General features: G+C 46.7%; 2 protein-coding genes across 3 annotated transcripts; one reads left to right on the forward strand and one right to left on the reverse strand.

Moving 5' to 3' along the window:
• Positions 1–6: 6 nt before the first annotated feature.
• On the forward strand, positions 7–4,637 carry si:dkeyp-75h12.7 (uncharacterized). Its single transcript, XM_060076668.1, has 7 exons — positions 7–327; positions 628–763; positions 1,235–1,419; positions 1,645–1,823; positions 2,443–2,605; positions 3,022–3,149; positions 3,691–4,637. Exons 1-7 carry the CDS (start codon positions 135–137, stop codon positions 3,898–3,900), a joined length of 1,194 nt encoding a protein of 397 aa, XP_059932651.1. The 5' UTR covers positions 7–134; the 3' UTR covers positions 3,901–4,637.
• Positions 4,638–9,516: 4,879 nt separating this feature from the next.
• Positions 9,517–23,396, reverse strand: pik3c3 (phosphatidylinositol 3-kinase, catalytic subunit type 3). 2 transcript variants are annotated; one of them, XM_060076992.1, is made up of 25 exons: positions 22,947–23,396; positions 22,274–22,462; positions 21,852–21,995; positions 21,362–21,491; positions 19,444–19,530; positions 19,098–19,193; positions 18,800–18,871; positions 18,297–18,401; positions 17,923–18,015; positions 17,424–17,609; positions 16,751–16,890; positions 16,118–16,202; positions 15,808–15,875; positions 15,448–15,553; positions 14,852–14,968; positions 14,144–14,275; positions 13,742–13,870; positions 13,182–13,251; positions 12,918–12,982; positions 12,588–12,672; positions 12,063–12,137; positions 11,220–11,388; positions 10,450–10,540; positions 10,210–10,335; positions 9,517–9,780 (listed from the first exon to the last, which is right to left on the reverse strand). In XM_060076992.1, the coding sequence occupies exons 1-25, from the start codon at positions 23,009–23,011 to the stop codon at positions 9,766–9,768; spliced, it is 2,640 nt and encodes an 879-aa protein (XP_059932975.1). In that variant the 5' UTR covers positions 23,012–23,396; the 3' UTR covers positions 9,517–9,765. The 2 variants fall into 2 exon arrangements, with proteins under 2 accessions (XP_059932975.1, XP_059932976.1); XM_060076993.1 differs by lacking the exons at positions 21,362–21,491; positions 21,852–21,995; positions 22,274–22,462; positions 22,947–23,396 and adding an exon at positions 20,839–21,296.
• Between the last annotated feature and the right edge of the window lie 1,314 nt (positions 23,397–24,710).

The following is a 24,710-nucleotide window of genomic DNA, read 5'->3' on the forward strand; positions in this document are numbered from 1 at the left end:
CGTCCGCCCTAAGGCGCTTACAACCTTTCCTCTCTCTTACTAAATATCCACGCTTCAATTAGCTCCTTATCTCGTCCCTACGCGCACGTGCGGGCACGGTTGCGCACACACGTGCGGGCGTCCTATCAAATCGGATGCCGGCGATGCCGCTTGACTCATCCCGTCTGCGCGTTGGCATTTCAGAGAATAGATTGTTTTCGCTTTGGAAGTGCTCGACCCTTGACGGAAGGTCCCCCTCTGCAGCAGCCCGGTTCATGGCACTCAACTGGGCCGTCCGACAGCGTGCTCCGATGGGACTGTGTGTCACTCTAACCCTGCTCATCACTGGTGAGTGTTTATCATAGGCCTGCAAAAAATATATTATTTTACGAATTTAAGCAAGTAGGCCCATGCCAATCATGAGTATGCTTTACAAAAACATCACTTTTTAGGCTACTCTTAGTAATTGACTGCAAGTTAACGATTATACACACAGTGAGATCGCCTAACGCACCGCGTCTTTTCATGTAAACCAACATGCGTGCGTTCGGCTACAACCGTAGTGACAGACGAGTCAATCAGCGTCTGAACCGTGTGTGTGTGTGTTCTATTTTGGTGTTGTGGTTTCGTGCGAACTAACCCCCCCAGTCACGCCAATATGGACGGCTGCTGGGTCACTCTGCAGCACGAAGGTGGATTCCCTGGACTTAGGATGCCTCCTGCGGTGGGATTGTCCCGGAGCCAGCCCTAATGCCGCCTACACGGTGCAGACCAAGACACAGGGGTCAGTCTCATCTACGAGCCAGCTATAGCCTTATCCCCTCAATGCATCTATTCCCCATCGAAATATATAGTTTTTTTACAACTCTGTCATTAAGTAAACAATTACCTTTAGACTCATCGTTTGCTTATAAAGATGTATAGGACCTACTGAAAGTAATACGTTATCTATACATCTTTTACCTTTTATCCATCTATCCATTCTATGGTGGTGTACTTTAAGGCTGCCTACCATTTTCATCAAATTGAACTGGACAGAAACCTTTTCATTTACTTTCGGTCTAGTTCTGCGATGACTACAATTTATGTCCCCTATATTCATCTGCATATCTGATTTTTTTTTTTTTTTCATTTAGGGCTTATTATGTCCCGATAAATTAATGATACTCTCCTTGGGTCTACATTGTGTTTGTTTGTATTTCGAGCACGTGCGCGTTCCATGGCCTACTCCGCGCGTCTGTGTTTGGTCTCATAGGGATCCCTGGAAGGACGTGGCGTGGTGCGTGTGGATCTCCTCTCAGAGCTGCGACCTCTCCCAGGCTTTCTTCCACTTTGACCTGTACAACATGATCCGTCTGGGCCTCCGTGATGACGTCACCGACGGCTCTCCCACCACCACGGCCTGGAGCGAGCCGGTGAAGTTCGACTACAGCGACTTCGGTCGGTCCGAGGAGCTGCCGAAGGGCAAAAAAAAAAATCATTGCATTAAGGGGTTCAAAAGTCTGAATATCTTTCTGGTGCATTATATTATGTATTAAATAAATATCAATCAATATATATATCTCCGTAATTAGGCCTAGGACTTGGCTTTCATAGTCCGGTGGCAAATAGTACAACAACATAGCCTACCCGTGTTCGCTCTTATCTCTGAACCCCTCCAACCAGCGTTCAGCGCTCCGTCCGTCTCCCTGTACCTGGACGGCGATCGGTTGAGCGTGCGGGTGCAGTTTCCCTGTGCGGCCAACAGGAGGTGCTCTCGAGGGATCTGCTGCCCTCTCTCCGAATTAATCGACCCCTGGACCTCAGTGACTGTGTACAACCAATTGAATCCCTCCGACTACAAGGTATATGGCGAGCGTTACCATCCTGGTTTTAAATGGGCGTCCCTATTGTGTGTTGGTGTTTGGATGTTGCATTATTTTGGTTATATTTACATTTAATGCAAATGCTATGTAAATGTAATCGGTTAATACCTTTAGCCTCTTTTATTGGAGGGGTTATTTCATTACAGGACTTTTTGTTTGCCAAGTATTTTCTGCATCAAACTTGCTTACATTTAGGCCAACTTTAAAGTGAGGGTTGGGAGTGGGGCAGATATTCTTAGCTGGATAACAGAGATACAGGCCAACACACCTCTGGCCTAAGATGCATGACCATGAGTGGAACGTACCATTGCAGACCATGCTCTCTCTTAATATAAAAGCTCCTCTGTCAGAACTTTTCTAGTGTGTGTGTGTGTGTGTGTGTGTGTGTGTGTGTGTGTGTGTGTGTGTGTGTGTGTGTGTGTGTGTGTGTGTGTGTGTGTGTGTGTGTGTGTGTGTTGTGGTCAGTGGAAGAAGAGGATGTGGTTTAGTTACAGCATTGAATCCTCAATTCATTCTGCAACATGCAACAACAACTCTGTCTCTATCGCACCCGGCCCTACGGTGGTGTCGGTGTGGTGTGGTGTTGGTGTTGGGGCAGAGGCGCACGGTCTGGAGCCAGGAGGTGGAGTCGGACGTGCAGTTCTCTGGCCTGGTGCCCGGGCAGCACTACTGTGCGGTGGCCAACTTCTCCTTCCCCTCCTACACCATCGCCGCCTCCCCCCCGTCCGCCCCGCGCTGCGTCTTCACGGACCCCCCAGCAGGTGATACTGGCGTCTGACACGGGTGGGAGAGGTTAAAGGGGGGGGGGGGGGAGAAAATGTCCTGATTCACTGACCTGACTTGGTTGAATGAATAAAGCATAACCCTGCTTGTTAAAGGTGACCTATTATACCACCAGGTGTGAGTGTGATTAGCCGTTACAAGACGTTTTGAAAATCTGCCTCTTCTGACATCACAAGTGGGCGTGTCCACCTAGATGTATAAAAGATAGTTGAGCAACGTTTGCTACAGTCCACTGGGCAGGTGGTGTAAGGTTGTATAATATGTCACCTTTAATGTAATGCCTCTAGAATAATCACCGTTTATTCTTGCATGATTCAACGTGGTCCGTGCGTTCCCAGAAGAGGGGGCCGTCTGTCGATCAAATGGGTGTCTCTGTGTTTGGTGTTTCCAACAGGGCTGCAGCCGTTGCTGGTGGGAGTGTCACTGTGCTTCGTGGTCATGGCGCCCATCCTCATCCTGTTTCTGCTCAACTCCAAGAGACAAGCTGCCACGGCCTCACCGGAGAACCGGCCCAAGGCTCAGGTACCGTCGATCCAAACACAGATGTAGCTCATAACCCTAACGATGGGTCTGCTACTCTTATGCAACAGGGCGCGTGGTCTGTGGTCGAGGTGGGATATCGTCACTATTTAAAGGGGACGTATTATACCACTAGGTTTGAGTGAGGTTTGACTTCTGACATCACAAGTGGGCGTGTCCACCTAGATGTGTACAGGATAGATCAGTGTACCAGCTTACCCAGTGGACTGTAGCAAACGTTGCTCATCAATCCGTCATACATCTAGGTAGACACGCCCACTTGTCAGAAGAGGCCGATTTTCAAAACGGCATGTAACGGCTAATCACGCTCACACCTGGTGGTATAATATTTCCCCTTTTTAAAGGAGCAGACGCATAATCAGTGCTATGAGTGACCTCTGGGGTTTTCCTTTCTTTTCCTCTCACAGCTCTTCCTCTAGCCCTCAACCCCAGCCACAGCCAAGCGTAATGTTCACAATGCGCCGCATAATAGCCTTTCTTGTAGCTGTGATTCTTATTCTCTTCCGCTTGTTTAACCGTGCAGGTATCGGCTCAAGGTACCCTGACTCACACGCCACTGCCATCCTCTCTTCCCAATGATCCATGTGACCTGGACCCATGTGACCTGGACCCATGTAACTTCGAGCCATGTGACCTCGACCCACGTGACCTCGACCCACGTGACCTCGAGCCATGTGACCTTGACCTATGTGACGTCCACTTAGAGCTCATCGACTGCGATGGACTCATCTGAGTGTAATGTGCTGCATCGGATGAAGCCTAGCCTATACTAATGTACTAACAGTGTTAGTAATTCAAGAGGAACCCAGTGTCAAAATCCAACCTGCGCAAGAGCACCCCCTCTGGTGAAACATGGCTTACTGCAGTTTCCGATCTGCCTAATTGGTCATCAGGGGATGCCACTGTGATTTACAATCTATGTTAATTGATGTGGGTTTGAATTCAGCCTTCAGTTTCTTTTTATGAGAGGCATCAGTGACCAAACACCCGGATTTGAAGGTTACTTACAAATAATGGTGCCAAAGACAGGATACTGAAGGAAAGGCTTCAAACAACGTGGTCCGTCTTCTCTTTGAAAGTCAATCAATCGAAAATAATCAAGAAATCATTACACAAAACGCGCAGAGCGAGACTGAGGATTTTTTTTCCCCCCAGCCAATCATTGCTCTGAACTCAGTCAATATGTGATACCGGTCCACTTGACAATCCCCCCGCCCCTCCCCCTGCACTTTGACACTTTGACCCTGGCCATGTTGCACAATACATCTCCTTGTCCAGTTTTAATTTTACATATATTTATAATATTCTTAATTTCTGTTAAAAAGCATTTTGTATTTCATCTTATTTAATTTTTATTCTATTGTATTTGATTGTTTTTTAAGCACAGATAATACAGAGTATATGTCACACAAACATTTCACTGCATATTCTGTATGTGTATGTGACAAATAAAAACCTTTGAATCTTGAATAGTTGAATCTGATAGTTTGGGAACTAAAACGGTTTCGAGCAGACAATTCAAGAGACTGACTGAAGTCAGAATTTTGGTAACACAGATTGGCCAGATGGGGAATATTATATATTATATTATATTGGGGAAAGATCAGTATAAAGGCCCTTGTCCTTTATACTGATGGTGAGAGGTGAAGCAGAAACCAAGCACATGCCTCCGTCCCATTCTGAAAGAGTTCTAATGCACCATAGGGCTTTGGGTCAGATCCTCTGGTGATCCCATCAGGGTTGCTAGTTCAATCCCTCGTTCAGACCTCAGATAAACGGTTAAGAGCTATGAGGTGGTAAGAAAAGCATCGTATAACCGCTGGCCATTTACCAATCCCTGTTAAGGACATCTAGAATAATGACTCCAAAATGCTGATACTGCAACATCCTACAATTGCGTAGCCACAATTCTGGGGGACTTTTTTTTTCCTGAGTCACTTAACTGACCATATAGGGGCATCATTTGGGCCAGTGATTTGAGGCCTTGCAGCAGGGTAGAAAGTGTTTATTTTATCAATCCGAGGATGAGCTATTTCTGTGTATGCTGATGATGATGATGATCGTATTGGCTTGGAGCTCACTAAATCTGCCCGGTGACTGCGCTTCACTAGGAATGAGATGGGCAAATATGGGTGATGTACAGCAGTCCAATCCAGATACAAAAAAACAAACAAATTCTAATAATTGATAGCTCCTGCTGTGCATTTTCAAGGAAGATGACAAAAGTGTTTATTCTCGTCACAGAAACTGCTTGGGAGTTCAGGGGGGTTTGGGGGGGGGTCCTCTGACTCACCATTGGCGCTATCGGTTGACCGTGACCCAACACCTTCCTCCTCCTCCGCGGCTTGCGTTCAAAAAGCCTCGGTGTTCTGCTGCTGTTGCACTTTCTCCACAACATTAACGAAAGAGAGAGAGAGGGAGAGCTGCCGATTGTGTGATTTTTTTTTTCAAATAAACGTCACTACGTCCAGCAAAAGCCATACATCTACGCTGAGGGGGAACTTGCACTGACCTGACGCGAAGGAAACCACCGGCTCTCGTTGATTTCAAGCCAACGTATCGCGTGTTTATGTGTGCGGCATGCTACCTCCCGTGTGTGTGTGTGTGTGTGTGTGTGTGTGTGTGTGTGTGTGTGTGTGTGTGGAAATAGACATATATTGTTTATAACGCCAAGATATTGGATTGTGTGGTGTGAGATTGAGCCAAGCCCTGGTTTCGCTCGGGTAGTGCGGGATAAGAATAGATCTTGTTGAATGTACGGGGATTGTATTGGTACAGCTGTGTTGGTTGCGTTTGCTGGAGGTCTTCTTTGCTGACTCGCGTTTTTTTGCTTGTCCCATCGCTGGGCGTACAACGATGGCTGGATATTGATGTGTGCTTTAACCTTTCGGAGAGGTGACTTTTGTGAATAATTGTTTTTAACTTGCTTTAGTTTTTGTGTGCGTGTCCTCAATTACATTTATTTTGAGTTTGATTATGCAAACAAATTCTTTGTTTTCTTAAATACTAATACAACTTCCCAAAACTAGGGAGATCGAATAGGCTTTCTTTGTATAAAATATACTTGTACTCTTTATAAACCTAAATGAATGGATCCTTATAAGGCAACGTGTGTGTTTCTATACCCCACTAAGAGGACAGAAGTGTACAGGAAACACTGAGTCACCGGCTCCCCCCTGGGGTCTGACTCTGGGCAGTGTCCTGCCCCCAGCGAGGCTCCGATACAGATGTGGTGGAACACTAAATAATCCTCTCTGATGACCTTTAGTCATGCCGCACTGCCAAATCAGGGGAGGAGAGTTCAGTGGTGGGGGTGTCTCACTGCCGACCGCACAACCCCCAGTATGATGGCCTAACCTCTACGTGCTCCATAATGTCTTGTATCTGAACTAATTTAAAAGGGACTATGTTTACATTCATTAATTGCTTTACGTTGCCCATATGAGCAGGATGTAGTTTAAATTAAACAATGAGACCTCCGACTCTCTTCGTTGTGTAGAAAAGTATGTGGGCTGATTTTGATTATATTTTAACCTGAATGGTGATGCCAGGAAAAAGGAAGGGAGTGACGCCAAAGCTGGGACGAAATTGTGGCACAAATATCAGTTTCAGTGCTTTTTAATTCGTTAATTTGATGTGTTATTATATCCACTCACACCTGTCCTATTTGTATATCTTATCTTAATTTATGATTCGAACATTAGTTAACAATCACTATTGTCTCACTCAACATACGGAGCTCACACTTTGCCGCTTTTCCACTGCATGGTACCAGCTCGACTCGACTCGACTCAGCTCGCATTTTTGGCATTTCCACCGCGAAAACATGGTATCTTTGGTACCTGAAGTGGCTGCTTTTTTTAGTACCGCCTCGCTCTAGGTTCCAAGCGAGCTGAGCCGATGCTAAAAGGTGACGTCGGCAGACGGCCGGCCACTGATTGGCCAGAGAGTGTGACGAAGTCACGAGAGCGACATGGCAACCATGCTGGTAACAGCCATAGCAGCGGCGCAGCCAACATATTCCACTTCTTCAACATGCCAGCTAATAACACGAATACCATCGCATCGATGTCCTCCATTGTTGTTATGTGGGTTCTGTCCATGTGTGGGTTGCGTAGGTGTTGTTTGCGTCGCGTACAAAAATACGTCACGGCCCTTTCGCGCAGCCGACCCCGCCCACGTCCAGGAGGTACTATTTGCGGTGGAAAACGACCCGTGCTGCTACCGTGTCGAGCAGTGGCGGCTGGTGGAATTTATTTGAGGGGGGGCTGAACGTTTGCATTCCAAACCCCTGTAGGGGGGTCTGGGGCCATCCTCCCCCACCAGATTTTTTGTGATTTTCACAAACAAACGAAGCATTCTGGTGCATTCTGACAAAATAGTAAAGGCAAAAAAATAACATTTACTTACAAAGACGAATGGGGCCATCCTCCCCCACAAGATTTTTTGTGATTTTCACAAACAAACGAAGCATTCTGATGCATTCTGACAAAATAGTAAAGGCAAAAAAATAACATTTACTTACAAAGACGAATGGGGCCAGGGAACTAAGTTTTAAGTTAATTTTTTGCCTTGTAGAAATCAGCAACATTAAGAGATTTATGCAGATACATCAACAATAACTTTGAATTACACACAAGGTAACGTTCTCCCTCTCTGTGTGTGTGAGTGAGAGAGAGAGAGATAGAGATAATGGGTGAGTGTGTTACGGCCAAGTAACTGTGTAATTGTGTTGGTAAACTAAATAAAAAAATAAAAAAACGTGAAATATGAATTCCACAAAATTCATGTAAATGTGCAAACTTTTGTGTGTGGTTGTTGAAGACACACTTAAGGCATGATACCAACATAGGTTTGCAGAGGACTACATACAGTACAATATGCACACTGAAGGCCTGATGCCACCATAGGTTTGCAGGGGACTATATACAGTGTGTACACTGAATAGGTTTGCAAAGGACTATATACAATATGAACACTGAAGGCCTGAAGCAACCATAGGTTTGCAGAGAGCTATATACAGTATGTACTGAATAGCTTTGCAGAGGACTATATACAATATGCACAATGAAGGCCTGGTCCCACCATAGGTTTGCAGAGAACTATATACAGTACACTTGAAAGGGGTGGGGGGGAGGTTGTGAGGGTCTGCAACCAGTGTCCATCTCAAGGGAAATACATATAGGCTAGTGGAATAAATAGAAGTTGCTTACCTCTAGCATGGCTAGCTTCACAGTTGTTGTTCATATGCACTCTTGCTCGCTTGTGTTTTTTTAATCCGTTCTGACAGATGTTTCAGGTCTGTCAACCCTGTCTGTGTCCACGAACTATCACTCGCACTTGTTTTAAAAAAAGTATACAAGGAAAGCAAAAAAATTGCATTGGCATACCCACAGCTAGTTAGCCAAGCCTGAACCAAACTCTGGAAAAACTTCTCTTGTAGGCTCTATCCTTTTCTCTTGCTTGTTGGGTCATGTTCACTTCTGGCTTTTCTGCTCCGATTTCTTTTACTTGCAATTTTTCTGCAAATGTTCTTCTTTCGAAGGGATTCATAAGCAAAGACTCAACTGAATTTGGGGCTAGCTGAACTCACAGGGAAACAGTGGTAGCAGTACTCAAAGTCGCCATCTTGCTGATCTCTGAGGTAATAGCAAATCCGCGGTTACGCGCAGTGGACGGTGCACTGCGCTTGGGGCTATATCTTGAGCGCCCCAAAGCCATACAATTCGACGACGCTGATTGGCGAAATTATGTACTTTTCTGCCTAGCAACGGGGGAACCATTGGCTAATAATTCAGGCATGTGGGGCTGAGCGAAAAGCGCCCCACGGAAGACATCTACTTCACCAAGATGAACGTTGAACATGTCAGTGAATGAAGATTTAATCATGGGGGATTCTAAAGATATTCTAAAGTAAATGCATTATTCGAATGCAATTAAAATAGATTAATTCTCAAAATGAGAAGATTATTAAAATATATATATATAAATATATTTAAAAAAGAAAAGATGGCCGGTCGGCGGGAGGGTGGCGCCCCAGCGCCCTCTATAGGCGAGCCACCACTGGTGTCGTGTCGAGTCGAGTCGAGTCGAGTCGAGTCGAGTCGAGTCGAGTCGTGTGCGGTGGAAAAGCGGCATAGTGCTCTCAATGCGTGAGCTCCAGCAAGCTGCAGTTCATATACCGGCCTATGGGGTCATTAATGAGAAAGAATCTCAGACGTTGCCTATTAAAAGTACCGATAGTACCAGTTTAACGTTGGTATGAGCTAAATCTTTCAGCTTAATAGTATTGAATAGAGGTACTACCCCTCCCCTCCGCAATTTCAAATAAAGGAATGGAAGTTGTGTATCCTTTTTTTTAATAATACATTTTTATTTGGCCTTCATTTTAATTAATGTATCAACAATATACAGTTTATATACACGCATGAGTTAAAACAAGGGCGTTCATCTTTGACCTTGTAATTTTTTTTTTCCATATTGCAGTAAAAAGGCAGGAAGTGCATCGTGGTCGTCTCTAGGACCCCGAGGAGACCCTGCTGCCGCCCTGCGCATCCATGGCAACGGTCCTGCGCGTCTTACCCCTCGCTCGCCCCTTTCACCTGCGCCAGTACTAAAATAAAGAAATGAACATGTAAGAGAGGGAGCGCTTGGGAAGCTGTTAGCTGTTGATGTCGACTACAGATGTAGCTTAGCCTCTTGGCTAACTGACATATTTACATTGAAGTTTGAACTAAAATGTTGATTAATGTGACCCGTCCCTGGCAAAAACAATCGTAAATAAGTGAGGTAAATAAATGAATACAAAATTAAGTAATAAATATTAATAGAAATACAACTAATAAAAACAAATCTTGGTAGGAATGTTGGTGGAATGATATTTGAAACAAAACCTGAAAAGGAAATCTATCCAATGGCTCTGGCTTCTATGTGAGAAATTTCCGGTACCCTTTATTCCCCATAGGGGGCGCTTTTTCTGTAGTCAGGTGGTTTGGTGGTTGGCTAACCCTTAAAGAAAACGTTTTGGAGGGGCATCACTTACCTGGGCGAACTTGTGTATCTGCTCTACCACCGCGGCGAACAGCGCTCCCACGCTCTCGTCAATCAAGCTCTGCATGTAGTGGACCGCCTCCTCATCCGAAAGGTCCAATCGGAACTTGTCCTGCACCTGAAACAAGGAAGTGGAAGGGAACAGGGGTTGCGATTACCGCTTGTTGACTGATTTGTTCCTAAATTAAATAAAAGTGACTCAGGTAACTAGTGCTGGAACCTATGGCTTTACCTTCTTAACCGTCTTGTCGGGCTCCAGGGCGATGTCGGGAATGTTGGCGTCCACCATGAGGGAGAACAGATTGAGGATCAGGTTGGAGTACCTGGGGATGAGGACGGACCGCGCGGAGATGGGATCAGCGTTGAGTGAAGAGATTCAACGTTTTTCTTGAAGTTCGGATTCCCTCCCGGGTTGAATCAAAGTGTACTCTTGTTTCGCTGTTACTCAAAGTCTCAATGGACCTAGCGTCATTCGACAGCCGATATATATACAACCTCTAAAGAAGAACATCATGAGAGGGCCTCAACGTCTGCTGGCCTGAGGGCTTCAGATCCTAAACCCTTGGACACTGGGGCACACTCGCTATGTTTGTGACTCATTTGCTGTCAGGCATAACGACCTCCGTTTTATCAACAGCGGGGAGCCCGAATCTCAGTCTAAATTTGTACAACGCTGGCTCGGGCTTCAGTGATGGAAATGGGTTAAAATAAGGAGTTGACGTCTTTCAGAATTGGCCCGATCGAGCCCAGTGGACGGAGAGTGTGTTTTTGTATGTTGGTAGCTTTGCAGAAATTACACAGGAATGTGGTTCGATATTTAGTTTGTACTGGACTGGCCTGGCCAGCAGACGCACTATCCCTCATCCAAATCAAGCCTGTGGCTTGTTTGGGCCCTGTACCATATGGGCTGGATCCCATGCCGTTTCTGGCCCCAGGATTCAGCCTGAGTCATCACCGCGTGAGCGCGCGTGTGTGTGTGTGTACGTGTGTGTTGCCCCGTACCTCCGGAGGTGGAGGAAGGCGGTGTAACACTGCTTCCTGAACTCCTGGTACTGCTCGCTCTGCATGCCCCCCATCCCCTCCACCATCTCCTTGCTGAGCTTCATGGGCGGCGGCAGGGGCTTGGGGTCGCGGCCCAGGATGTAGCCGAAGTCCACGTGGAACAGCTTGCCTGGGGGGGGGTACACGGATGAAGGCGCGAAAGGTGAACAATAGGGCTGTAACGATACACCAACTCACGATTCGGTTTGTATCACGATTTTTGACCCACGGTTCGATTCATCCCAAGATTTTCTTACATTTAAAAAGCATTTTATTTAAACCACACAGTTAACTTAATGCAACATTTAATAACAAATAATTTGGAACACCGAACAGATTTGATTGCAATTGGAGGATGCTTGCAGGTAGGCAAAAACCCTCAACTAGTTTTGTGGTTTAGGCTTACGTATTTGAAAATATTAATGTCAAAAAAAAAAAAAAAAAAATTCTGATATTAAATTTTTCTATTAACGGACAACGGAAACCCTGGCCCTAACAGCTAATATCACGTGGCTGGATCTTGACTGGAAGGATAATGGGAGTTAGAAAGGGCGTGTCGCGCTTCTGCTTTCTCACACCGCGAGACAGGTTCGTGGCTTTGAGCGTCGCGGTTTCGGTTTCGATACGCATATCGTTACAGCCCTAGTGAACAAGGTGGTTGTTGTCGTTTGCCATCTGATGATGTACTTCGGGGAAGGCCAACGTCTGATGTTACTTAACCTTCGGGGGCCGGCTAAGGTCTGGGGACCACAGCTAGGTGGTCATAGGCTCAGGGTTAGCGGCCTGAGGAGATCTGGGTCTTACCCGTCTTGGTGAGCAGCAGGTTGTCCAGGTGTCTGTCCCCGACGCCCAGGATGTACGTGATGACGCAGTAACCAGCTGGACGGGGACAAGGGCGGGGCATGCATCAATACAGTTCATTACCTCACACAGTAGTTCAAGCATTGACCGATTTTACAGTATCGTTAGCCTGGCAGCATCATTTACCTAAGACCTATTTTGGGCAAAATTGTGATATCTAACCTAACTGTACTGTGCTAATGCTTTTTACATTCCATAATCACAAGCTGCCGAAGACATCTATTCGACTTTTGGCATTTTTTGACGCTAAATACAAGATGAACCTTAAAATATGACGGCTAACGATATGTTACTCAAATGTTGGTCCAAGTCATAAATAAGTTCTGTTTCCTTGATTAGGTGTTGGTATGACAATACTGGCTCAAGGGATTTTTTCTGGGTTTGAACCCTGGTGGGCCCCTTCAGTATTACAAGGACCTGCACTCAGGGCCCAGGGGCCGGACGGTTCAAAGGGGGGCTGGTACTGACCACAGCTCTTGACGTAAGTGTCCATCACCTCTGGGCTGATGCCGTACGGCCCTTTCTCGCTGGGCGCATGTCTTCTGAAGAAGCTCTGGAGGAGAACAGGTAGAATTCAAAACGGGTGAAGAAGAAGCAAAGCCAAGGAGATGCATCGTGGTTAATTGAGTTTGGGTGTTAAAGAAGCAGCGGCTTTTTCGATTGCAGTGCGACTTTCTAAATCATGTTGCCTGTAACGTCATGTGTCCCCTCTTTAGTGCGGTGGGTAAGGTAAATAAATAAAGGGGATGTTTATCATGATCTTTCAAATACTGCTCCTGCAGAGCGATAGACCATCACCTGTATGTTCCCCTCCGTCGCCAGGACTTCAGCCACAGGCACCGACTGGACAAACTGCATGAAACCTGAGGGTTAGAAAAACAGTACATTTGAAGTGTGCGATGGCTAACTAACTGTTCAAGAAGAAGACGAGGGCCTTCGGTTCCAAGAGTTTCTCTCATGTGTGTGCGTGGGTCATTCGCGGTTGAAGAAGATGAGCGTTTTTGTTCAGAGATGGCGTCACGTCAACAACCCATTCCTCCGGGTGATGAGTCGCTCTCCTACCATGCTTGGTGCTCGTGGCCAGAACTTTATACGGCGTCAGCTTCAGGTCCAAGTTCTCCTTCCTCAACAGCTGCAGGGCCCAACGAAAACAACACACACGTTCAAAACATTCAATCTTTGAAGTTATCCAACAATAACCCTTTGAATGGTCTTAATGATATGTATAGTCTTAATAGTAATAATATCCTTTTTAGAACATGTTCATATGAAACCCAAAGTCGCATAACCCTTCAAAACGATGGCGCGGATGGTTATATTAGCTAGGGCAAGTAAAAAGCATTCGGGTGCATCTCCAACCCCACTAGAGTGATCGTGCTGCGCTCTGATTGGATCAATGCCACAGAGGTGTCATCGTAGCACCAACACAGGTGGCGCTCATAACACTAACGATGGGTCTGCCACAGCTTGGGTAGCAGACTGTACCAGTGAAGGTGAGTCCACGGCCACATTATAGTAGCAGAGCCACAATTAGTGTTACGGGCGACAGCTGTGTGTGTCCTAGGATGAGGTCCCCCAGTCTGTCTGGTGAGGGGCAGGCTAAGGGGGGGGGCGGAGCCTACCTTGTCCATGAGGGAGATGATCTGCAGGATGAGCTGGTCCTGCCGCAGGTCGTCTCCGTGCTTGAAGATCACCGGGTACATGACCCCGTCCTCCGCCTTGAAGATCAGCTTGGCGGGCATCAGGGCACTCTGGGGACACACACACACACACACACACACACACACACACACACACACACACACACACACACACACACACACACACACACACACACACACACACACACACACACACACACACACACTTTTGATCAGTCTCTCTTCATTAATCGAGTGTAGGTCTTACAGTTCAGGGGGCCGCGACATTCAAGTCACCGCCACGTGAGACAAACGGCGCCATGACATCCGTCGTACGGCCACCGGTGGATTCTGTTTCCGGGTGTTGGTCCGTCTCGGCCGTACCTTGAAGAGCGTGGCGGTCTCCGGTACGATTCCCCGGATCCTGATCTCGGGCTCCAGGGGCAGGGGGATGGGCTCGATGTCGGCCAGGTTCACCTTGTCGTTGTCCGCCAGCAGGGCCTGGAGGCGCTCCGTCTGAGCGGGAGACACACGCTGCGCGTTAACGTCGCCATGGTGACCAGAGTAGCACTAGTAGCATTGCATTGCATTGCCCGGCGTGAGCGCACTATTCTATATCGGAATAGCTGTGCTCCATCTATATTGGGTTGTACTACTCTTCTGCTGTTCGTGCGCAATTCATTTCGAGCGTGACTCGTGGGCAAGCATGTGTGCTCGGGGGATCAACCGCTGGCCGACTACAGCGGCTTGAAGGAGATTGCGAAGTGACGTCAAACTAACATATGGATAGACTTTGGACGGTGATAATGAGACAAAAAGAGAAAAAAAAAAGTCTACAAAACCAATCAGCTGTGTATTCTACTTACACAGGTGTGTTTGAGTGTGTGAAAAAGGGTTGCATCAACCTGTCTCTCCAAGGAAAAATATCTTCCATTTGTCCTCCCACACACACACACACACATGCACTCTATCTCTCTGCAGGCATTGGAGCCTCAACTCTACACCAGTGAATGCTTCATGATCTGCCTGGAAAACAGGCAGATCAATCTGGACCCAAGCTGGTATTGGGAGGGGGGAGGCAGGCAGGCTGACCTTCTTCTTGCGGTTCCCGCTCTCCCTCTGAACGGCCTTCATCAGCTGCACCAGCCGGTCCACGAAGGTCTGCTGGGCGGCCAGCAGCGAGCGCATCACACGCACACTCTTGTCCCCCTGGATGTGTGAGGGGGTGAGAGAGGGAGAGAGAGAGAGAGGGAGAGAAAGAAGACAAAGGGGTCATCACATGCAGATCCTGACCAACCACGGAGAGTTTGGTTAACCTGGGTGTGTTTGTAGGGACCAGGGTCTGGGTGTGTTTGTGGGGACCAGGGTCTGGGTGTGTTTGTAGGGACCAGGGTCTGGGTGTGTTTGTGGGGACCAGGGTCTGGGTGTGTTTGTGGGGACCGTGGTCTGGGTGTGTTTGTAGGGACCAGGGTCTGGGTGTGTTTGTGGGGACCAGGGTCTGGGTGTGTTTGTGGGGACCAGGGTCTGGGTGTGTTTGTGGGGACCAGGGTCTGGGTGTGTTTGTGGGGACCATGGTCTGGGTGTGTGTGTCTGTTTGTTGGGGCCGTGGTCTGGGTGTGTGTGTCTGTTTGTTGGGGCCGTGGTCTGGGTGTATTTATGGGGATTTATGGGGTCTGCATGGTGCTGACCTTGAGCAGGGCCTGACTGAACCTCCGCATCACGTTGATGTACATCTCGTGGGTCTTGGGGTCTCTCTGCTGGGTGTCCTGGTCCTCACACTCCACGATCACATACCTGCCGGATCATACCCCTTTGGATCATCTCATTCAGACACCATAATATCACGGTCACATGGTGGCCTAATGCATTTTGATATTAAACCTAGATAATAAAAACAATAAATGCAACAATACTTGGGGATATCCTGACATAGTATCTTTATTCAATACAATATTTAGGCTAGTATATTTAGGCTAGTATATTGGCATACACGTATTTAGGCTGCATGTTTTTCCTAGTAGTTTTTCCAAGTGTTTTAGTGTACTCACCAGTACAAGTAGTTGGCCAGGGTAGAGTTCTTGCATGCCCTTGATATGAGAAACGTGCACAAGTCCTGCTGCAAAGGGGACACACACAAAAAAAAGTGCTTTGAAGAATCCTCCCCAAAAAATGTGTTTTGAAGTCTAGCATTCGACTCATTTGACTTATTGAAAGCATTGACGTCTTCAAAGATAACATGCTAAAAGCGTCCACATCGCTTCTCATTCTACCTCACACATTCTGAATCCTTTTGACCTCCTGCGCGAGAGGTATGATTTGTAACCATTTGATTGATGCCCGTGTTGGGTCTCCTCTTACCTCCGTACTGTCGCTGTCTGCCCCCTCCTTGGTCTTCAGGGTAGGAGGGGGTGGGGGAGCCGGGGCGGGCGTCACAATCTGAGAGCTACAGAACCGAGCGACAGGTACTTGATCAGTAGATGACTAACCAGCAGGCTCACCGCCAGGCGACAGAGATCAAACCGTAATGACATGAAAAAAAGATACACCACTCGACGAATTTAATGCATCTTGAACTAGCTATCTTTGTTGTATACTGGGAATGGGTTAACCTAGCAATTGTAAATGCTTGGCACTTGTTCTATGAATATCTTTACTGTCCCCGACGCCCAGGATGTACGTGATGACGCAGTAACCAGCTGGACGGGGACAAGGGCAAACGACAGCAATTTAATTTGTAAGTCGCATTGGATAAAAGCGTCTGCCAAATGCCCTAATTTAAACTGTATTGCAAGTCTTCCAAGCAAAACGTTGACCGGATCACGGTAATAAACTGCTAACGTTCTCCATTATAAATAAGTACTGCATGTTCTAGAACTTTGAGCAGAGGCGTGGTGTAGCTCTACGAGCGTCACCCTGCGTCTGTCCCACGACCAGGGGGCCTGTCGTCTAATCTTATGGAGGTGGGAGAGGTGGAGGAGGGGGGCAGCGGACCTGTCCATGTCCCCCATGACGATGCTCTCCCCCAGGCCCTGGCTGTCCTTCTTGCTCCCCGGCTCCAGGCCGCCCAGGATGTCGTTGAAGTTCTCGTACTTGAGGGCCTGCACCAGCTGCAGCAGGTACATGAGCAGGTCCTGGGGGCGCGGGGACGGCGAGGGGGGGGGTTAGGGGACGGGGGGTTTAGCTCACGGAGAAACACACCATTCAGATGGAAAGTCGACGCACGAGGGACGCACTGTCTATGCTATGCTAACGTAAGCTAATGTTTTTAAAGGTGCCCAGTTTGACCTCACACGGTCAAAGATGGCTTGTTCATGTCTATCAGTACTAAGAGGTATTTTCATATTTCATCATATATGTCTCAAAATGATTTAAATTTCATGCAGCTTATTATCATCATATTATCATCATATTATATTCAATTATTATTATAATATATTATATACAATTGAGGCGGGGGGCGGGGGGCGGGGGGCGGGGGGGGAAGTCCTACAAACTATTCCATCTATGACACTTCCATTTACCATTTAGTAGTCTGTCACGTAACCGCCCCACCGGTTCAGTTGTAAACTATATGAATACATTAAATGCCGTTCAACTGCACAACATTAACCCGGGTTTAGACGATAAGAGACGAGGCTAGGGTTCCCCGGCCCCCCCTGCCCACCTCGTCGTCGGCCTGCTGCAGGCGGGTGATGGCGTAGCGCCGCACGGTGGGGTTGGAGAAGGCGGAGGAGAGCAGCTCCAGGGAGTCCTCCACGTCCATGGGCCGCCACTTGCCCAGCAGCTCCAGGGCCTGCTTGGCCTCCTGGGCCAGGTCCCAGTTCACACACTTCAGGAACTTGGTCAGGGCCTGGAGGAGTGGGAGGGGAGTGTGTGAGAGTGAGAGTGAGAGTGAGAGTGAGAGTGAGTGAGTGAGTGAGTGAGTGAGTGAGTGAGTGAGTGAGTGAGTGAGTGAGAGAGAGTGAGTGAGTAAGACCAGGATGTGTTTTTTAGGAAAATTACTATTACGACGAAAAAATACAGACTCTATACGAACAGTTTACAAATAAGCTGTAATATAACAGCACAAAGGAAGGGTATCTTTTATGAAGAAAAAGGAGAAGAAGGTTTATGCGTAAACAAACTATCGATTGAGGTAAGCTATGGAAAAAAGCAGTGTTTACCTTCTCCTGCGTGGTGAGGTAGTATCTGAACTTCCACACCAGGTCCTGTTCCTCAGAGCTCAGCAGCTTGGTGGGGGGGTAGCACACGATGGTCTGTGGACACACACACACACACACACACACACACACACACACACACACACACACACACACACACACACACACACACACACACACACACACACACACACACACACACACACACACACACACACACACACACACACACACACACAAAGATGACTTGCATGGCATTTTCTCAAATATCCCAAAGAAAACCTTGTGCAGACGGAAAAGGACTTTGTGAAGTAGAAAAACACAGCAGACGACACTAAGGCAGGCTACGCTAACGCCAGGCTAGGGCGGGGCCTCACGTTGAGCTGGTCTCGCGTGGCGGCGTTGGGCTTCAGGTCGTGGTCCGAGGGCCCGCTGCGGAGGCTTCGGGCTAGCTTGTGGTGCTTGCTCTCCACCAGGTTCTCCTACAGCCACGTCACGGCACCACCACCACCACCGCGGGGCACAGAGCGTAGGGGAGGACGAGGAGGAGAGGATCAAGGAGCACAGTTATAGGACATTATTGGCTTGATACAAAAATACATACAGTAAATAAATGAAAATTGACTGTTAAGAGAAGCTTATCCATTGATTGTTTGGTTCGATGGCTTACTTCTAATATTCATGCATTATTGCAGACTTTGTTGGAAGGGATATGGAACGCATGTTTTTATGAATATTAAATCCATGCCATGTCCATCACCATATTTCTGTTGTGCTTTTGTGGGGATTTTATGCGTTTCCCTAAAATATATTTGATAAAGAGCGTCTGGCTCCATTTAAAATATCTAACATTGTGCGTTTGGTGTGAGTGCGTTCTTACCATGCACATCTGGGGGTCGGGAACTTTTACGATGTCACAGCTGGTGAGAACAGGTGAGGCCTCGTCTCCGTCCTGCATGAGGACGGGTGAGGGATGGCAATAATCAATAATCAACTTGATAACAGAGCCATCTCCAATCACATGTATGATGTATTTGGGGCATCTTTATAACTAACAAATACGTCAACTGTATCGGGCAACAAATAGCAAATGCTATGTTATGTCTTTGTAATTGGTTTAAGGCCCACAGACATACCACACACTGATGTTCAGTGTATAAAAGTACATATGCACGTACCTGCTCGTAATAGACAATACTGTATTCCTTGTCGTTGGTTTTGACGCGTGGAAACTCCACCATGAGGTACATGAAGTTGGAGCTCCGCTTTTCACTCTGGTGACAAGCACAGAAACACACACACACACACACACACACACACACACACACACACACACACACACACACACACACACACACACACACACACACACACTATGGGATGGACATTGTAGACACAACAGAGAAAACCCCTGGTCCTTCTTCTAAACACTTTTGAAGAGTATGACTACAGCAAAATGTAGAGGAAATTTAATAAAATGTTCATCAGGCATCAATATAGAGTATAATATATACATAAACCGACCTCGTTGATCATTTCGATTTCTCTGAAGGTCAACCTGTCCAGCCAATCCACCTTGGCCATATGACCCTGTCGATGGGCCTTCGTCAGCTGAGGGGAGAGAGACAGAGAGACATAGAGAGAGACAGAGAGAGAGAGAGAGAGACATAGAGAGAGACAGAGAGAGAGAGAGAGAGACATAGAGAGAGACAGAGAGAGAGAGAGAGAGACATGGAGAGAGAGAGAGAGAGAGAGAGAGAGAGAGAGAGAGAGAGACATAGAGAGAGAGAGAGAGAGAGAGAGAGAGAGATGGAGAGAGAGAGAGAGAGACATGGAGAGAGAGAGAGAGAGACATGGAGAGAGAGAGAGAGAGACATGGAGAGAGAGAGAGACATGGAGAGAGAGAGAGAGAGACATGGAGAGAGAGAGAGACATGGAGAGAGAGACATGGAGAGAGAGAGAGACATGGAGAGAGAGAGAGACATGGAGAGAGAGAGACATGGAGAGAGAGAGAGAGAGAGAGAGAGAGAGAGAGAGAGAGAGAGAGAGAGAGACAGAGAGACATGGAGAGAGAGACAGAGAGACAGAGAGACATAGAGAGAGAGAGAGAGAGAGAGAGAGAGATACAGAGACATAGAGAGGGAGAGAAGGATTGGGAACAGGAATTAAGATATAGATACATATAAAATGGTAATATTTGAGGCAGTATCCAGTAGAAATCTATATAAAAAAGGTTTTCAAGTCAGAGATAAATGATGTAAGAACAGCAAACGATGTGGCATCGTAGCTGACGTGCATACGGCTCAACCAATCATAGCAGAGGTGAGGGGCCAGCAGCCAATCGAAACATCTCTGATGACACACTCTAAGCCAATCCACTCAAGGGTCAGTGACTGATGAAGGACACAAAAGCGCAGCCATTACTACAGGAAAATGGTAAGAGAGTTGCCCGGTATAAATAAACCGGAAATACCATCCGCAGTATCAAAATATTGGATTATAGTCATTAGCTTGAATGATTTCATGGTTATAACTAACATTACAAATCATGTTCGTTTTATTTATTTATTTTTTGTGATAAAATGAACATAATGGAAACCTGACGCTACAAATGTCCATGCACACACACGCACACAAAAACACTACACATTCACAAAAAAACAAGCCAATACTTGTATGAGAAGTTATGATTGACAATTTAGGGGACCTATGACGACATATCTTAATGGATTAAACCCCGCCCACCTGTGCTTTTAGCAAGTGTTATTTACAAATGGTGAATAGCATAGGTTTGGCCGGCACACACACACACACACACACACACACACACACACACACACACACACACACACACACACACACACACACCCACACACACACGCACACACACACACTATCTTGTCCTCCTGTGGTACTCACATCACCCAGAAACTCCAGGTCAGGACTCTGGAATAGATAGCGCTTTAGACAGGGTGAGGCCCTCACAGACAGAACACACATCCACACAAACCCACAAGGGATGCCACATAATGCCATGTAACATCTGATATCTCAATAAAACAAACTAACAGTACTGCTCTAATACGGTAGAAACCTTTCAATGTATTTTATATGTTTATTTACAAATCTCTAAAACTGCAACTGTGTGGAAACATGGATGGCAATATTTTGTCTTAACCTTCACAACATTTAGTGCAGCTCCGACCAAGACACAACCTAACTCACACACACACACACACACACACACACACACACACACACACACACACACACACACACACACACACACACACACACACACACACACACACACACACACACACACACACACACACACACACACACAAAAGGACCCATCTCTGGCTCCTGGTGCGAGCGGTCCTTCTCAGGCTATGCGGGACCCCGGCCCCAGACAGAGGTTCTCCCAGCCCCTCCCACCCACCTTGGCCAGTCTGCCCATCTGGTCCTCAGAGAGGCTGCTGCTGGTCCTGCCCGGGGTGCTGGTGGGCTCCCCGCCGTCCCCCTCCACGCCCGGCCACACCTTCAGGTCGTGCATCCCCTGCCGGAACATTCTGGAGACCACAGGAGTGGGGGGCAAGATCACGACAAGGGGCAAGATGGAGGAGGTGGAGGAGAAGAAGAAGAAGAAGAAGATGGAGAACGAGCAGGAAGAGAGGATAGGAAGAAAGAGAAGGAGATGAAGAAAGAGAAGGAGAATGAGCGGTAGAAAGAGATGAAGAAGGGAGATAAAAGTACATTACACTCATTCCACACAAGCAGAAGCTAATGAAACACTGAGTATAACTAGACTAACACAGCATGTCGTCACCATGGCAAGCCTCAGGTCAATCTGTCCTTTCGCTTCCATTCAGTCAGCGAATCGAGCGACGCTGGAGGGAGCGGATGAGGACATCGAAGGGAAAGGCACTCACCCATACTTTCCAAACAGGGTGACGGTGGTGCCACCTACAGGGACGGCTCTGCCCGGGCCGTAGACGTCCCACACGGTGAGGGCCACCTGGGCACTCTGGGGCAGGTCCGGGTACTTGACCTGTAGCCGCAGCCATTCGTTCCAGCTACGTGATGGAGAAGGGAGGGAGCGAGGGATTGTGAGAAGTGACAGCAATGACAGATTTCAATTTTTGCCTTGATCCAAAAAAAAAAAAGAGGGTGGGCAAAAAATGTCTACTAAAGAACTACATATGGGAGAAAATGGCACCTGAAGGGTACAAAGAACAAATTGTACACAGAATAAAGCCTGAAAGTTAGGACAGCCACAGAAACACACAACAAGCTTTCATCGTTAACTGTCATCATCATCACTATACAGTTTTAAAGAAGGCCTGGGACTCACTTCCACCGGGTGCTGAAGGCCTTGTAGGAGGTGCGCACAGGCAGCGCCAGGGGCTTGCCCTCAGCAAACACCTGACAGGTGACATAGAGGTCCGAGCAGTTCTCCTGGTAGAGGCCGGAGAACCGCAGCATTGGGTCCTGGAGCAGAGCCTTGTAGCTCTTCTGCTCTCGTTTGCCTTCAAGACTGCCACTGGCAGCATAGGCAAAGCAAACATGGAACATTTGAGAAGTCCACCATTTTGGTCAGGGACATATTTTTGGCGCAATGAACAGAACACGTACAGTATAATCGCATAGGATGTATGATCTGATTACTTCTAAATAGTCCACTTGTGATGCAATGAGCAGTAACTAAATCCACGAGACTGGCTCGTGTTCAGATGACAGCACGCATGAGGACTACAACAACAACGGGACAATTGTGCCATATCTATTAAGTCATGGTGCTGTGCAAGACGACTGTAGTATAGTAGTATAGTATAAACGTCAGAATAGGAAAAATATATATCCCATATCCATATATATATACATATCGCCATACGAGAACAGGAAACGAGAATGAGTTACAGTTAGCATGTAGTGTTTTGCCTTGTACTGTAAGTTGTAAGGCTCCTGTCATGTACAGTAAAGATTAACAGTTAGAGAACCCCTAAAGATTAGTCGACAAAACTTACATTTTAAGTTGGACGTTAATGTCCAAGTCACAACTGTAGACATAGTTAAATTTGTCGGCGTCCATGTTCCGACAGCTAATACAAATGATATCTAAAAACTGACAAGTACAACATCAAATCTCCGACGGGAATCGGAGACTCTCCGATTTGTGGACTTGTCGGCTAGGCCTTGGATCAGTGCTAAAATATCCTGTATTTTTCTTCAGCGCCTGGTCTCTTTCCAGAACACTTATCCGGACACGTTCATTGGGCTATATTTACGTAATGAAAAGGAAGACTTCGGCTGTGAGCATTCAAAGTAAAGACATTATATTTACAGCTGTCTAACCGGGCAAAATTAGATGTTTTTGATAACTACACAACAACAGAGTGAGCATAAGCTATAGCCAGCCCAAACACATCGTTTATTGATAAGATCACTCTATAAACCTATCTAGAAGATCGGGATTTCATTGGGCTATTGGTCGAGTCTGAAGAGGAAATAGGAAGTGGAGAAGGCGTGGTTAAATTTAAGCGCTTACCATTTAAAGGAATAGTGCACGTGACATTAATGCATGTGACAGCAAGATTAAAGATATCGATCAATCCTTTCTTGACAAACCTAGCAAACTGTATGTTCATAAATATAAGCATGTTGCAACATAACATTGTTAATTATCTTGTCCAATACTCTGATAACAACATCAGTATATAATCTATACTCAACTATTATATACCATAGAGGCCTTTAATACTATGCTGTTATATTCTATACTACAATATACTATACGATATCAGATTAGCAACAGTGATGTCAATACAATATGACAATAATAATAATTCAACAATATTAAATATATATTGCCACAAAAAAAAATAGGAGTATTTGCCTTTCTGTTCTGAGACTTCAGGGGGAATGCATAGAAGTAACCGAGCAGTTTAAAATTATCATTTAGAAATCGCCTCCAGTCCACACCACTCTGAACCTTGAATTTAACTATCTATTTAACTACCTTCCCGAAAAGGGGTGATGGCGTTACTTCCATTACTTCGGTGACTCAAATTCTCTCCACAATTAAATCACCCACCGGATCCCAATCAAGTGCACATCCATGAAACGCAGAAGGCGTATCACAGGGAAAAAGCTCCATCCTTTTCTGTTTGGGGGGCGCCCCGCCCTGGTCCTCACCTCCTCAGAGCTCCGGGGTCAAGCCGCCCTCGGGGTGATTATATAGGACCCATTGGGGCCTCCCAGCCACCATCGCAATGGAAGACGAACAGGCTGAAGAATGTTTGAATTGGTCATCCAGAGATCATGTGTCTTTGATGTAATCTCCAAAGTTCACGCGGCGAGTCAAAGTATCAAACAGGGAGTGAGAGGGCCTGAGTTGTTCATCTGGATCAACAAACGACATTGTTCCCATCAGTATACAGGCCTATATATACACGTATTGGCAAGGGTTTGGACACGGTTTGTCGCTTTTTACAAGAGGTTTGAAAGGAATCAGAGCTGTCATCCGTAGCATTGATTTATCTTAGGGAGTCAACTGTGAGTCATGCAAAAATAGACGCAACACGCTCTCCCTTGGGGGATGTTTGCTTGCGTACTACTGTAGTGGCACACCTTTCAGTACAAGCCTATAAAACTCATTTTTTTGCCCTTTTTGCAAGGCTCATGAGTCTCCATCGGTGACGCCTGATACGCTTTTTCCCTAAGATCAGATCTTCGAACCCCGGACTGCGACAAGGAAAAGTTTAGAGGGGAGAAAGATGAGCTCATGTTTT

This window comes from Gadus macrocephalus, chromosome 17 (genome assembly GCF_031168955.1).
Source record: "Gadus macrocephalus chromosome 17, ASM3116895v1".
Taxonomy (NCBI): Eukaryota; Metazoa; Chordata; class Actinopteri; order Gadiformes; family Gadidae; genus Gadus; species Gadus macrocephalus.

Coding starts and splice junctions, on each gene's coding strand:
- pik3c3 (XM_060076992.1), bottom strand. CDS start 23,011: ATGGACGCCGACAAATTTAACTATGTCTACAGTTGTGACTTGGACATT. Junction 18,872..19,097: donor GTATTGTCTATTACGAGCAG/GTACGTGCATAT, acceptor GTCCTCATGCAG/GACGGAGACGAGGCCTCACC. Junction 17,610..17,922: donor ACCTCACCACGCAGGAGAAG/GTAAACACTGCT, acceptor CCACTCCTCCAG/GCCCTGACCAAGTTCCTGAA.
- si:dkeyp-75h12.7 (XM_060076668.1), top strand. CDS start 135: ATGCCGGCGATGCCGCTTGACTCATCCCGTCTGCGCGTTGGCATTTCA. Junction 1,420..1,644: donor GTTCGACTACAGCGACTTCG/GTCGGTCCGAGG, acceptor CCCTCCAACCAG/CGTTCAGCGCTCCGTCCGTC. Junction 2,606..3,021: donor CTTCACGGACCCCCCAGCAG/GTGATACTGGCG, acceptor TGTTTCCAACAG/GGCTGCAGCCGTTGCTGGTG.